Below are 14,915 nucleotides of genomic sequence, written 5' to 3'. Positions count from 1 at the left end.
ACTGCTGTGATGTGAGTGTCTGCCTATGGAATGGAGTTATGTAATAAGATATGCTTCATAGTTTTCTAGGCTGTTCTTGTGTGTTTTCTCTTCCAAGTGAAGTTGAGAATCAGTCTGTTAAATTTGATACTAATCCTGTTTGGTGAAGTTACATTGAATTACTGAGTAATGTGATGGAGAATTGACATCTTTGTAATGTTAAGCCTTGTCATTCATGAATATGGTGTATCTCTCTATTCCTTTATGTCCTTCAGGAAAGCCTAACAGTTAAAAAAAATGGTTCTTCCATATTTCATGTTAGATTTATGCCTAGGTGTTTTATAGCTTTTTGGTATTTTGAATGGTGTTTTTCCTATTGTATTTTCTAATTAGAAAATTAGGCTTAGCTGAAGAAGAAATGGATTAGATTTTTATCTGTTGATCTTGCTGAATAAGATTAGTTCTAACAAGTTGTCAGTTAATGATCTTGGATTTTCATCTTTCGCAGATGATGACTTTTTTGTCCATTGAACCTGTCTGCCGGTAGGAAATAGAGTTATGATTGGATGTTACTACTACCCACCATTTTTGCTCTTGGGGAGGCAACAAAAGTTTCCTCCCTTTGAAGTGGTTTCCACAGAGTTGGGCTGTGGGTTCTGGATACCCAGATTTACTCAGACTTAAAGAGAAAATAATTGCACGGGGGTGATGTGTAATCCTCGAATCTTACATTATATTGACTTGGGTAGAAAACAGACAGGCAGTAAAGAAAATATTTGACAATATAGGGAAGTGAAAGCAAAATTTCTTTCTAAAGCTTATTTTAAAATCTTTTCAATAAATGGAACAGGAAAATTATTTGTTCACATGGACAAAAATGAAATTGGATTCCCTATATCACACCACACACCAAACATTCAACTCTACACAAAGGAAGAAATTAAAGAGCAAGTAAAACAAGTATTTGAGAAGAATATATTGGTGATAAAAGTTTTTCTAACTTTGAAGATTTCTTAAAGTCCTGGAAAAGGCTAATAGTAAATTTGGCCACATCAAACAGGAGACTTTCTGTCCAAGAGAAATGGCAATTATAATTAATAATAGCATCTAATTCATAGCTTGAGTGTGACTACCAGAGGAGATTCTGTCTGTGAAAGTGACTTGCAAATTGCCAGGCAAGTGGTGGTTGCTTTTACCTTTGAATCCACCAGCGAGGTTCCTTATGTTCTATTTAGATCGATTTGATGTTAGGAACACTGGTTCACTCAAATTTGTTCAAGTTTTAAAGATTTTGTAGTTAGAGTGCCGTGATAAGCCTCAAGAACAGATTGGTTCCTTAGTGCCCACACTGGCTCCTGCAAGTTGGATGCAAGCTGCTCAGAGAACGTTTGCTATGGGGCTGTACGGAGTGAGGGGTTGGTAGCTGCTACCTTGCTAAGAGCTGAAATACACTGAAATTAACCACAGATCTTTGAATAGACTCCAGAGCTCCTAAATAGTTAACATCAGACAGATTCTGCCAGGACAATTGCTGTCTAGGTGGGGAGGAAGGATTCTTGATGCTTCTTACTCTGCCATCTCCCTGGAATTCTCTCTCTGATTCAGTTAATTTCCAGGGGGATGTCCATTATGAACCAGGCACCGTTCTTGGCATTGGAAATAGAGTGATGAGCAAGACAGGAATCTCTGCTCTCCCAGAGCTTATGTACTCTATTTGGAGAGTCAGACAATAAACTAAATGAATATATAATTTCATGTAATGATAAGTGCTATGAAAAAATACTTGCATATCTGTAGCAGACACTGCCATTCACGTTCCATCAGCTTTTATCGTTCTCATGCAAGCTGGCTAGATTTCTAGCTGCCAGCACCTGCAGCTGCCTACCTGTGGGCTCCTTCTGTCTCCTGAAGCCTCCTCGGCTGGGTGCAGGGCAGGTTGGAGGCACCAGAGAAGTGAGGCTTCCCTGGAGAGAAGCCTTCAGCTAATAGCTAATAGTTGATGCGAGTTGTAAATAAGGATCTAGCCCCCTCGCCTCTCAGGTGGACAGCTCTGAGGCATGTTCTCCCCTGGCTTCAAGAGTTCCTTAGTGTGTTGAGCTCCGATCGTCCACAGTGGTAACTAACTTGATTCATCACACATCTTTTATGGGCTCCTTTCTGCCCCCATTTCTCCACTAGTGTTTCCTGGATCACCTCCCAAATAAATTACTTCCACTTGAATCCGTGTCTAAGGGTCCATTTATAGGGGAACCTAAGCTAAGATTTTATCAAGAGTAGGAACAGGGGATGCATGGGATGGCTGAAAGCCTACATCTAGGTACCCACTTGTGGGCACCTGTTCAGGTGCACACTATTGGCGGAGCAGTGAGATTTTGCCTATGCCTTTAAACATAGTGGGCTCTTGACCACTGTTCAGGGCGAGGAGGGGCCCTGATGGCCGAGCTATAGCAACTTCTTGTGGTGGTCAGTGTGGGAAAGCTTTTTATCAAAAGCAAACCCAGCTTATACTTCTATCAAAATTCATCAAATTGTACATCTGTAACATGTGTAGTTTACTGTACAGGAACCACGCAATAAAGGGATTAAAAAAGATCCCCCCCTGAAAAAAACCCCAAACCCAGGTTGTTTATTAAACTGCTCCCCACACCCTGGTACCTATTCATTCTGGGCGGATGGCCTTATTGGTTTGTGCTCAGCCCCTTTTCCTGCTAACAAGTATAGGCACTTTGTTGTTTAAGTTATTTATTGGTGTTTTTATTTTCTTTCTGATTATAAAAGTCTTTCTTTTTTTGTCTAAAAGTTTTAAGTACAGAAGAAATATAGAAGAAAATTAAAATCATCCTGTGGCAGATTAAAGCTGACCACTTTTCTCTGACATACCTCCTACTGAGAAGTGTGATCTATGTCCCCTCTCTTTGAATGTGGCCAAGCTCTGTGACTGTGTGGCCAGTAGAGTCAGGTGAACTTGACTCTGTGACAGTTTCCAGATCAAAACCTTAAGAGACCGGAAGCTTGCAATGCTTGCTGGAATACTTGCTCTTGAAATCTAACCACTCTGCTGTGAGTAGCTCAAGCCACACAGAGAGGCCACAAGTAGGTCCTCCAGCTGACTGTCCCAGCTGAGCTCCTGGCCTACAGCTGGCAACAACTTTCAGCCATGGGAGTGATCTATTTTAAAAGTCAGAAAGGCCCAGCTGAGCCTTCAAGAACTCCAGCCCCAGTCATGATCTGACTGCAGCCATATGAGATTCCGTAGTGAGAGCTAATGAGGCTGGACAATCCACAGGACCATGAAACAGTAAGAATTTGCTGTTTGAAATCACTAGGATTTGGAGAGGTCTGCTGTGCTGCAGTAGAGTGGAGCACACCCGTAGTCCCGCCTACCAGACACAACCGCTGTCAACATTTTGGCTTTCCTATACACACACATATATATTTTGGTGCTAGAGGTTATTAGTTAATTAATTAATTTTATTATTATTATTATTATTATTATTATTATTATTATTATTATTATTATTATTATTATTATTATTATTTTAACAGAGGTACTGGGGATTGAACCCAGGACCTCATGCATGCTAAGCATGTACTCTACCACTGAATTGTACCCTCCGCCCCATACACACATATTTTTAAACCAGTAATTTAAAAACAAAATGTACAGAATTTTAATGGACTTTTTACAGAGCACACATTTCTTTGCTCTGGTTATTAAGCAAGTAGAACCAGGGGCAAGAGAAAATGTGTTAGAGACTGAAAAATGGTTGGCTTGGGAACGACATTGGCAGACACATACAAGGTACGGTTTGGTGTTCTATATATTTCATGAAAATATACTCCTGTGTCTTTGAAAACAGATTCAGAAATAACTAGACACTACGGAATATAAAGCCGCCTCTGTTATTGGATATTTGGGCTGTTCTAGTTTTTCACTAGTAAAAACAGTGCTGCAGTGAACAAGTCTATACAGACATCTTTGAATGTACTTCTCAGCTATTTCTTAGGATAAATTCTCAGAAGTGAAATTCCTGGGTAAAAAGGTTCGAGACTTTTGTTATGTTAAATAATATTCAAAAACCACTGGATTTCCCTGAACCTGAGTTGTCCTCATTGATGGTTACATGGTACTCCTGTTTCCTTGGGCAGGAGGGAGGGACATTTGGCAAAGAGTGCTTCCAGGGCGTCACGTAGTGTCATCCCCCTCCCTTGCCTGGTCTGCGTTGATGTTTAGAACACATGTTCCGGGAGGCAAGTCCTAAGTCTGTTCCTTGCTTTTCATAATGTTTTGGCCAACTCGAGAAGCAGGTGAGCAAACAAAGACACCTTTGGGATAGTGACTGGGTGGGGAGGCAGCCCGGGCTGTGAGTAGCCAGGGAGGACAGTCCAGCCAGGCCATGTGGTCGCTGAGCCTCCGCCTTCTTCCTTTGAGTCTCTGACAACTTCTGCCTCTTACTTCTTTTTTTTTCTGTCCTTTCTGGCTTTGGTGGCTTTCTTGAAGTGGTTCAGTGGTGCCTGCAGCCTCACCATTCCTTCTCTCTGCAGCGATGGCTCACAGAGTCCTTCTGTTAACAGGTGCGCCAGGAGCTGGGGGGTCTTCTGGCTGAGAAGAAGGTGGGGAGTTTTTGAGTTTGGGAGTGGAAAGAAAAGGTACAGAGTATTTAGAAGTCAGACTGGGGAGAGACAAAGGGGATTTGGGGAAGGTTAAGGGATTCAAGCAGCAGAGTAGACCTGGGATGGCCAGAAAAGCTTGGGTGAGTGAGTCAGTTCATAGACTCTATGAGGGGACTTGGCTGGCCCCTTCACTCTGCAGATGAGGAAACCGAGGCCCAGAGAGGTGATGTGATATGCCCAAGGCTGCACAGTAGGTCTTGGATTCTCTTCTTAGAGAATTTCCTCTTGGCTCCTGCCTCACCCCCTCCTATTTGCCTCCTATTTTCCAAGGACCCAGGTGTAAATGTTTGTTGAATGGCTGATGGTTCAAATTTGTTTCCTTTTTTGTCTGTGTTTTGCGGAGTATGAACCAAAGAAGGGAAAGAAATGCTCGAGCATTGCATAGGAAGGAAATTGCCTGAGTCTTTAGGAACTTCATTGTTGGGCAAATCATTGGGGTGGGAACACAGGTTGCAGTTCAGAGAAGGGCTGAACACACCTGTTGATGGAAATAATCAATAAACAATCTATAATAGGAATAGAAAATCTGAGCCAAACTGAAGGCTATAGCCCAGAAGATAGCCTCTCAGATAACTCTGAGGAATTGCTCTGGTGAAGCATGATTTTCAGCATAGTTTTATATCTTGTCAGAGCAAAGAACATCAAACAAGTCAGGGATACGTTCCTTCAAGGTTTAAAAAAAAATCCAACAGATCAGCACGTACACAGCGAGTCAGGATGGCCTTGGCACCTGGGAAGGGTGTCATCATCAAAGGAGGACCAGCATTGGTGTCCCAGCAAGGGAGGCATTTAACCTTTATTTTTAACATGGACATTCTTTACTTGTGGCCAGTGTACCCTTTCCTTTAGCAATGAAAGCAGATGCACAATGCATGTTTGGCTACAAACAGGCTATTTTAGTTAGCATAAAATTCAAGTTAAATTATGTGTAAGCCAGAATGACTTCCCCATACAATGTGTGAAAACGTTTTCCGTGACACTCTACTTTGAGCCGTAGCCCAGGAATCAGCAAAATGTGTGTCTGTGGGCAAAAGGCAAGGATTCCACTGTGGGTTTTTGTACAACTTGAGAGTCATAGGTCCCAGATGAACATTTATAATTGATTCTTGACAGGGAACACTAACTTTGAATTCCAGTGAAGGGATATGTTATCTCCCCCGAAGAATCCATTTGTCTCATCAGTAAATTTGTATTACCCCAAAATTGTACTTAATTATTATGCTGTGAATTTCCTTAATGAAAAATTTGTGGAAATGCACTTTCTCTTTTGTTATATAAGTACCTGTGTAATATATTCTATTTGCCTCTTGGCCCACAGAACCTAAAATATTTACTATCTGGTCCTTTATAGAAACTGTGGCCATCTCTGCTCCAGGCTGTCAGAGCTGGACCTGGGAGGCACTCATCTCCTTGCTGGGTTGGGTGAATCCCAGCAGGAAGATGCCTGGGGCAGAAAGGCAAGTTCTTTCTTAACTATCTCCTTATATCCTCCTGACCGCCACCTTCTTGTTCTCCTTTCAGCCTTGGCCTTAAGTCATGGGTTCAACCTGGACACTAAAAACCCAGTGATCTTCCAAAACAATGCAAAGGGCTTCGGGCAGAGTGTGGTCCAGCTTGAAGGATCCCGGTAAGGGCTGTGGGGAGAATCCCATGTCTCACAGGCTTTCTTTCCCAGACTTAACATACCTGAAGAAAAAATTCACAATTTCCTTGATTTTTGTTTTTCTTGATTTGTCAACGTTCTAATTTCAAAAGATACAGAAGAATATGATAGTAAAAAGTTTCCTCTTCATGGTCTCCCCAACTTCTGTCCCCAGCAGAGACCCTGGTAAATGGTTTCTTGAATGTTCTTTCACAGAGATTCTGCGCTGCACAGACCTCCGCGTTTTCCTAACCCCCAATCCTGCATGCAGCTTGTAGCACGTTATCCTCAAACTACAGCCTGCTGCCTGTTTTTGTAAATACATTTTATTGACAACGGCCCCACCTAACTTTTCATTTATCATTTATGGCAGCTTTGGAACTACAGCAACAGAATGACTACAGCAGAGGCTGAGACAGAGAATCTACGGCCTGTAAACCGTAAAATATTTACTTTTGCAGAAATAATATTTATGGAAATAATGTTGCCTTTCTAGAAAAAATTTGCTGGCCTCTGCTCTATACTGTCCTTTGCATTTAAAAAAATTTAATACAGCTTGGTGATTTTACCAGATAAATGCATAAAGAGCGTCCTCATTCTTTTTTGTGCTTACATCATATTCTGTTATTTGGAGGTACTGTAATTTACATTTGTATTACATTTAAATCTCTTCTTAATAGACATTAGATTGTTTCCAGACTTTTACTATAAGAACAATGCTGACATTTTGTAAGTGGGCAAGTACATTTGGAAGTAAATTCTTAGAACTAGGATGGCTGGATCCAAGGATATATGTGCATATGTAATTTTAATACAGTTTTCTGGATTACCCCCTGCAGAGGTTGCAACAGTGTACACTCACAGTAGTAACTTATGCAAACATCTACTTCCTCACCCGTTTGCCAGCAGGTTATCAGTGTTATCAAACTTACAATCTTTGTAAACTGAATAGGTGAGAAATGGTATCTCAATTTAATCTTAAATTGTATTTCTTTTTAAAGAGAAATTTCTTCCCTTTTCTGTGAACACTGTTTATCATCTGTTGCCCATTTTTCATTTTTTTCTTTTTTTTTTCCTTATTGTTTTGTGGGAGCTCTGACTATACTGAGGAAAGTAGTCTGGGGTATGAGTCGCTAACCTCCCTCTCCACAGTTTATCTTTTGTCTTTTGACTTGACTTTAGTTGATCACATACAGAAATTTATTTAAAGTGATCGTGTGGTTGAATGTATTCATTTTTAAGTGACCTCTGGATATTATGTCATCTTTAGAGAGGCCCTTCCCCCTCCAAGATTAAAAATTTCCCATTTTTGGATTGTACATGGATTAACCCATTTAATTCTGATAATAACCTTGAAGTGGATACTGTTATTATCCATATTTTAATTAATTAATTAAAAATTGAAGTGTAAGTGATTTACAATGTTAGTTTCAGGTGTACAGCAAAGTGATTCAGTTATATGTATACATACATACATACATGTATATTTTTCAGTTTATTTTCCATTATGGCTCATTACAAAAAAATTGAATATAGTTCCCTCGGCTATGCTATTATCCGTATTTTAGAGATGAGAAAATTGAAGCATAATAAGGTAATTAACTGACTTGCCCAAGGTCACACCGAAGTGACAACGGGACTAGATTTTAATCCCAGGCAGCAAAATGCCAAGGCCTGTGTTCCTGTCCACCCTGCAGTACTGCATTCCTGCATGACGCAGGAATGGGGAAGCAATTTCAAGTTAGGCGTGTAGACTGTTTGTCTTCATGGTTTGGCCTTCAGGATTTAGAAATTCTTGAATTTAGTGAAATAATCTCTGGGACCATAAATGCAAATGACTGGATTACAAGAATATTTACAATAAACAATCGATGGTTAAAAAAAAGTTCCCCTTTTCTCCTTTGTTGAATCTTCCTCCTATTTCTGGGAGCTGGGGAATCCCTGTGAGGGTGGTGCCCCAGCTTTTACTCTGGATGGTGGAACTTCCATGCTCTCCTCCTCTCCTCACAAGTCAGTTTTCTCTTGTCTCTGTGGTGATCTGTTCCCTCATCTCCCCTCAGGCTGGTGGTTGGAGCCCCCCAGGAGATAAAGTCTGCTAACCAAACAGGTGGCCTCTACCAGTGTGACTACAGCATGGGCACGTGTGAGCCCATCCTCCTGCAGGGTGAGTCCCTGCCCTTCGCGGGGACCCAAGGCTAAGGTTCCACCTGTGCACACACCTGGACTTGCCAGGCATTGCCTTTGTCCTGCGGGGGTGGGAGGGATCTGTGGTTGGGGGCCCAGGGGCCCGGCTCCTGGCCTCCTATTCAGCTCTTACACAGCCCCTTGCATCCCTCTGAGGGTGACCATGTATATATCTTTCCCCCAGTCCCTCAACAGGCTGTGAACATGTCCCTAGGCCTGTCTCTGGCATTTGCCACCAAACCTTTCCGGCTGCTGGTGAGTTGTCTTGGGTCATGGCCAAGGGAAGGAGATGGGGGCCCAAGACTGCTAGGCCTGGGGTCTTGGAGGGCGGAGGTGCCAGGGTGAAAGGATAGGAAGCAGTGACAGCCCCTCTCACCCGTTCCCTGACCCCTAGGCTTGTGGCCCCACTGTGCACCAAACTTGCAAGGAGAACACTTATGTGAATGGCATGTGCTTCCTGTTTGGATCCAACCTACTGCAGCAGCCCCGGAGGTTCCCAGAGACCTTCAGAGGTGGGTTGCCTTTAGCAGAGAGTATAGACAAGCAGTGTGAGACCAGAGGGCACAGGCAGGACTGGGCTGGGGGCTCGATTTAGAGGTCTTGGTGCAGAAGGGTGAGGGAACTGAGTTCCAGTGGAGAGAGAGTCAATGGAGAGGTTGGAGTGTTTCTGCACTTTGAGAAAAGTTCTGATGTAGCCACTCATCTTTCTGAGACAATGTCTCAACCATTGCCCTCAAACAATGTCTCAACCATTGTCCTCAACCAATGTCTCAACCATTGTCCTCAATCATTGTCTCAAGTGGGTCTCAACCTGACCATAGCCTTTGAGGCTTTAGCTGGTATGGCTCCCGTCCACCTCTCCAACTTCTCTCCCATCCTTTCTACTTGAGTCATTGTGCTCCAGCCACTCTGGGTGCCTTTCTTCTCCAAGAACCACACTAAGCTGTCTCTGCCTCAGGGCCTTTGCACTTACCATTCCTTTAGCCTGTCAGACTCTTCCCTCAGATCTTAGCTGACAACCCATTATTGTCATCTCAGCTCAAATGTTACCTCTTCAAAGAGGCATTCCCTGAGTGGCTCTTCTAATCATTTCCACCATTGCTCTGTGCCACATTGCCCTACTTTACCATCTTCATATCTATATATCCATATTTTGCTTGTTTTTAATATGTCCTTTCTTCTGGGATGTAGGCTCCATGATAGCAGGGATATTGCTTAGCTGGTTCACTGCTCCATGCTCTTGTATCTATTGCTGCTTAATAAATTGGCCCTGAACCTAATAGACAAAACCAACAAGCATTAGTTATCTTACAGTTTCTATGAATCAGGAATCTGGACATGGCCTATTTGGGTACTTCTGTCTCATGGTTTCTCATGAGCTTGATGTTAAGTTGTCAAACCAGAGGTGTGGTCTCATCTGAAGGCTTGATTTGGGGGAAGGTCCAGTTCCAAGCTCACTTACAAGGTTGTTGGCCTGAGGGCCTCAGTCCTCCCTGGCTGTTGGCTGAAGTCTTTCCTCACTTGCTTAGCCCATGGGCCCCGCCGTAGAGTAGCTCACAGCATGGCAGCTGGCTTCCTTCATAGTGAGTGGACAAGGGAGTGAGAGTAAATACCGAAGACAGAAGTCACAGTCTTTTCATAATCGAATCTCAGAAGTAAACAGCTCATTACTCCTGCCATATTTCTTTGAACTGAGCTAAAAAGTCCAGCTCACAATCAAGAGGAAGGGACTGTGCAAGGGTCTTATTACTAGGAGGCAGGAATCTTGGGGACCATCTTGGTGGCTGCTTGCCACACCCTTGTTCCTCAAACATTTATTGATTGAAAAAGAGTGAGTTGATCTTTTCTTCCAGCTGCTTTCTGACAGTGATTTCTTTAACTGCTTGGCCACCTTTTTGCTTATCTCCAAGTTGGTTCTGGAACCAAAGGCAGATATGTCTTTTTTTGGTATATATATTTTTATTAAATTATAGTGTTTACAATGTTGTGTCAATTTCTGGTGTAGATATGTCTTCTTGTAATAGTTTTTTTTTTTTAATTTTCTCAAGCTCTACTCCTTTGTCCTTCACTCTCAATGGATAACCTTCCCTCCTTAAGAGAATAAACCAAGGCTGCCTCTCCACTCCTCCCTTCTCCTTGTCCATATTTCCTCGGTGTCATCACTTTTGGCAGTGTCTCAATGGGTAGAGGAAGACCTGTTTCTGTCTTTCCATGAGTAATTCTTCCATCTGGGCTTTTAAGGCTTTCTCATATCACCAACTCCTGAGGCCACCCACGCCTTTAATCACTCATTCTCTGCAGAAGCATAAATTGTGTCCCCCTCCTGTGAATGTAGACATGTTCGTGCTACCCATATCTTAAGAACGATCAACCACCAAAACTGATAGCAATGAAAATAACCTTCCCTCTCTGTTCTCCTCTCCGGCTTCTGCCATCTCTGCTTCCCTTCACCACCAACCTCTTGGAAGAATTCTCTCTCTTTGTCTCCATTGCCCCCAGGCCATGATTCTTTACCCTCTGACCTCTGGCTTCTGCACACCCATCATATAGACCTTGCACTTGCAAATGGCATCTGTGACCCTCTAAATGCCAAATCTCTTTTCTGTCCTCACGTTCAGTGACTTTTCCAATGTGACCTGCAGATCACCTCTTCTTTCCCCAAACAGCTTGACGTCAGACATCTCTCTTCTTCTTCCCTCATCTCACTTCCTCTCTTCTCTTGCCTCTTCCCCTACTGAGGGCTTCTGCAGAGCTTCAGCTCCAAGCTGCCTTCCTCTGCTTTCTCTGCCCACCTAAGGGCACCGAGTTACAGCTTCCGTTCCTGCCCACATGTTCCTCGTGCCTGACCGCATCCCACTCTGTGGCTTCAGCTCCCACTCCCACATTTCCCTCTTCAGTCCTCTCCCTTAGGCATTCCAGACTCATCTTTTTAAAAACATTTTCATTTCTTTAAAAATGGATTATACATGCACTTGGCTCAAAATTCAAAAGGCACTAAAGGATAGACTGTAAAAATCTCTTCCTCTTGGGTCCCCCAGCCTCCTGTTTCCTTCTTGGGAGACAATGGCCACTGTTACCAGTTTCTCATGGATTCTTCTGGGGGTGCTCCATGGATTTGCTGACATATGCACCCGAATACTTCACTTAGGACCATAAATGGCAGTGTGCTGCACACACTGTACTGAGATTCTTTTCACTTAGCACATCTTTGAGATTTTCAGAAAATTTCTAGCTAATCTTCTCTGTTTATTTTCCATATAAATGTTTGAATCTGCCTATCTATTTTTAAAAAATCCAATACTTTTTCTGGGTAATTTTATCCTATTTTTTTCACTGATAATAAAGTCAAGTTGACCTTTTTTTCTTGTAGTATACAGTTTCACTAATTTTAAGATATGCTTATATCTTCCCCCCACAGAAAAAAAGTACAGCTAAAATTTTTTTTAAAAAACTGCCTCCAAAATCTATAAAGTAAATTAGTGGTAGCCTAGGGATGAGGTTGGGGGCCAGTGAAAAAAAAAAACGAAAAAAAAAAAGATATGCTTAGATTTGTGTAAACACCAACACGAACAAGATACAAAAGAATTCTTTTACCCCCTAAAAAAATCCTTCATGCTGTCCCTTTCTACACTGGACTCCTGAACAACGGCTCGTATGAACCACATGGGTCCACCTATATACAGATTTTTTTTCCTTACTAAATTCATGCTACAGTACTAGGAGATCTGAAGTTGGTTGAATCCACGGATGCAAAATTGTGGATACAGAACCACGGATATGGAGGCCAGACTGTAAATTTATACCCAGCTTTTCAGCTGCACGGAGGATGGGGGCATCTAACCCTTGCGTTGTTCAAGGGTCAACTGTATTTAGAAAGGATCTAAAGGAACTACAAGGGACAGCCCAGGGACCCAGGATGAACAGCAGCAGAGCTGTTGCCACGCTAGGCTGAGGAGCCAGGGAGAGAAAGAAGTTCCCAGAATCTGGAAGGAGAGTGCGTCATGGGAAGCCGGTGTCATTGAGAGGAGCCCTGATCTGTTAAGGAACACGGCTGGCCCAAAGCAGCCTTGCTGGGCGGGAGCCGAAGGGAGAGTACTCTGATCTCACTCTCCTCCCTCCCTCCAGTCTCCTGTTGAGGCTCCCAATTAGGCAAACACAGCTAGAAGCCAGAGGGTGAAGGAGACCTGCTGATGTGGTCCATGTGGGCTGAGCTCCAGAGGGGGGGAAAGTAGAAAGTGGATTTGCGGCTGGGAGCAGAGGAGGGGAGGACATCCAGCATACCTTTATATATGCTACTCCTTTCTTCCCCTGTAATTTATTTCTCCCTTTGTATTTCTGGCAAATTCTCTCTCATGTTTCACGAGGTAGCTGTGATAAAACCGCTTTCTCTGACAGCCTTGAGCAGAATGAACCCAGTTTCTCCATCCCGCTTTGTCCCATGTTTTTACTTAGCTAGGAGCATGGCTTGCGTCTTGTTTTCCTTTCATTCTCGTTGCTCACCAGAGGGCTGATGTGCAAAAAACGAACCCCGGGTCTCTAGTACTTAATCAATGTCATGTTCTTTTCCCTTTTCCCCAGGGTGCCCTCAGCAGGACAGTGACATCGCCTTTTTGATTGATGGCTCTGGTAGTATCAACCCAAGAGACTTTCAGCGGATGAAGGAGTTTGTCTCAACTGTGATGAGTCAATTCCAAAAGTCCAAAACCTTGGTGAGGGCCAGTGGGTAGGTTAGGGAACAGCCTGTATAAGGCTGGCACATATATGGCAACCAGGCTGCCACATGTTCCCTTCCTGTTGGCAGGTGATGCCACATTGCCAATTGATCATCATTTTCTTTCATGATTTGCTTTCCTGCTCTGTCTGGATGCAGTCTCAGCATTCTTCCAGCCCTCTGTCAAGCAGGCAGACCCACTGATAGGGGTTGGCGTGGGAGATGAAAACCACATGTCATCTCTGGCTGAGTTCTAGTGCTGAGAAGTGGGAGCTGATGGTCAGTCTCTGTCCTGGTGAGGCAGAAGGTCTGGGGGCAGTGTGGAATTTGGAGGAATTTGGAGGCTGGAGTGTTTCAAGATTTATGGAGGGCTTGCCGGGAGCTGTTTAAGGGGGAGGAGGGGCACCTTCTCCAGTGTAATACGAGGTGCCTGTTCCCAGTTCTCTTTGATGCAGTATTCTGAAGACTTCCAGATTCACTTCACCTTCAACGATTTCAAGAGAAACCCTTACCCAGAACTGCTGGTGAGGCCAATAATACAGCTGCTTGGGAGGACACATACTGCCACAGGAATCCTCAAAGTGGTGTAAGCTCCTCCCGCTTTGCTTAGGGTGGAAGGAGGAGGTTTTGTTTTGAGCTGAGCTCTGCAGGATGAGGGGAGCTGTTCAGACAGGGCTGGGGTGGAGGAGAGATGGTGCCTGGCGTGTTCATGAAATGCAAGTTGTGAGGAATGGTGGGAGTAAAGCGGGAAAGTGAGAGGAAGGCTGGAGGGAGGCTAGAAAGATCAGCTGAGGCCAGGTCACCAAGGCAACTGAAAAGCCAGCGGATCCATTGAAGATTTTAAGCAGTGGGGTGACGTCACCACATCTTGTTTTGGAAAGTTCATTCTGTTCTGTGTGTGTGTAGAGGCAAGAGTGGGGACTGGAACAAAAGTGCAGGAAGATGAGCTAAACAGCCATTGTGTCAAATCAGGAGAGGTTTAATGAGGGCACAATTAAGCTTATTAATTTTTTTAAATTTAAAAGGAATAATACCCTGTTCAAAAAAAAACCAAACAACCTACACCAAAGAATCTGAAAGCAATGAGGCCTTCCTCTCTCTCCACGCTCTCCTGTTCTCCTGCTGCCCTTCCAGGTCATGGCGCAGCTGTGTCTCAGTGGGAGCCCAAGCCCCAAACTAGAGAGGGCCCAGTTGCATCTGTAACTGCTGATGTTCCTTCTCTAGCATCAAGTGCATCTCTGTCTGCTCGAATTTAACTTTTCCCTCTTCTTCCCTGGACAGAAGAGAACTGTTTCACAGCAGCAGAGGAGCCAGAGAGAACGCCCTTAAGATCCTAGTTGTCATCACAGATGGAGAAAAGTTTGGTGATCCTTTGGAGTACAAGGATGTCATCCCTGAAGCAGATAGACGTAGAGTCATTCGCTATGTCATTGGGGTAGGAAATGTGGCTCCCCGGCCTGATGTTTCTGTGGAGGGTTTCTCCTTGGATAGACCCTCCTTTCAGTTTGCAAACATCAGTCGCATCAGAGTGGCACAAGGGCCATCACTGCTAGCGCGTATGCCCCCGTCTCCGTGAACTATTGTCATAACGACCCTATGTAACCAACTATCCCTAAATTCAGTGGTTTACAACAATAAGTGAATCTGTGGGTCAGCTAGGCAGTTTTTCTGGTCCCAGCTGGACTCATGCATCTGTAATCAGCGGCAGGTTGGTTGGCAGCTCCG

General features: G+C 43.7%; 1 protein-coding gene and 1 long non-coding RNA gene across 2 annotated transcripts in view; one reads left to right on the top strand and one right to left on the bottom strand.

Annotated features, from left to right (window-relative positions):
• Positions 1-3,626: 3,626 nt before the first annotated feature.
• LOC141573890 (uncharacterized) overlaps positions 3,627-14,915 on the bottom strand; it is a 37,730-nt gene continuing 26,441 nt past the window's right edge. The window contains exon 4 of the long non-coding RNA XR_012500288.1: positions 3,627-4,582. This is a non-coding gene — a long non-coding RNA (uncharacterized LOC141573890). The remainder of the gene's footprint in view (positions 4,583-14,915) is intronic.
• The window catches only part of ITGAM (integrin subunit alpha M), a 28,563-nt gene continuing 18,021 nt past the window's right edge, over positions 4,374-14,915 (top strand). The window contains exons 1-8 of the mRNA XM_010972412.3: positions 4,374-4,554; positions 6,175-6,280; positions 8,356-8,459; positions 8,664-8,734; positions 8,874-8,991; positions 13,058-13,188; positions 13,631-13,776; positions 14,472-14,625. Of these exons, the coding sequence (XP_010970714.1) occupies positions 4,527-4,554; positions 6,175-6,280; positions 8,356-8,459; positions 8,664-8,734; positions 8,874-8,991; positions 13,058-13,188; positions 13,631-13,776; positions 14,472-14,625 (858 nt within the window). The 5' untranslated portion in view covers positions 4,374-4,526. The remainder of the gene's footprint in view (positions 4,555-6,174; positions 6,281-8,355; positions 8,460-8,663; positions 8,735-8,873; positions 8,992-13,057; positions 13,189-13,630; positions 13,777-14,471; positions 14,626-14,915) is intronic.

The sequence above is a fragment of the Camelus bactrianus genome, chromosome 18 (assembly GCF_048773025.1).
Source record: "Camelus bactrianus isolate YW-2024 breed Bactrian camel chromosome 18, ASM4877302v1, whole genome shotgun sequence".
NCBI lineage: Eukaryota > Metazoa > Chordata > Mammalia > Artiodactyla > Camelidae > Camelus > Camelus bactrianus.
This window is presented reverse-complemented; position numbering and strand designations above follow the sequence as displayed.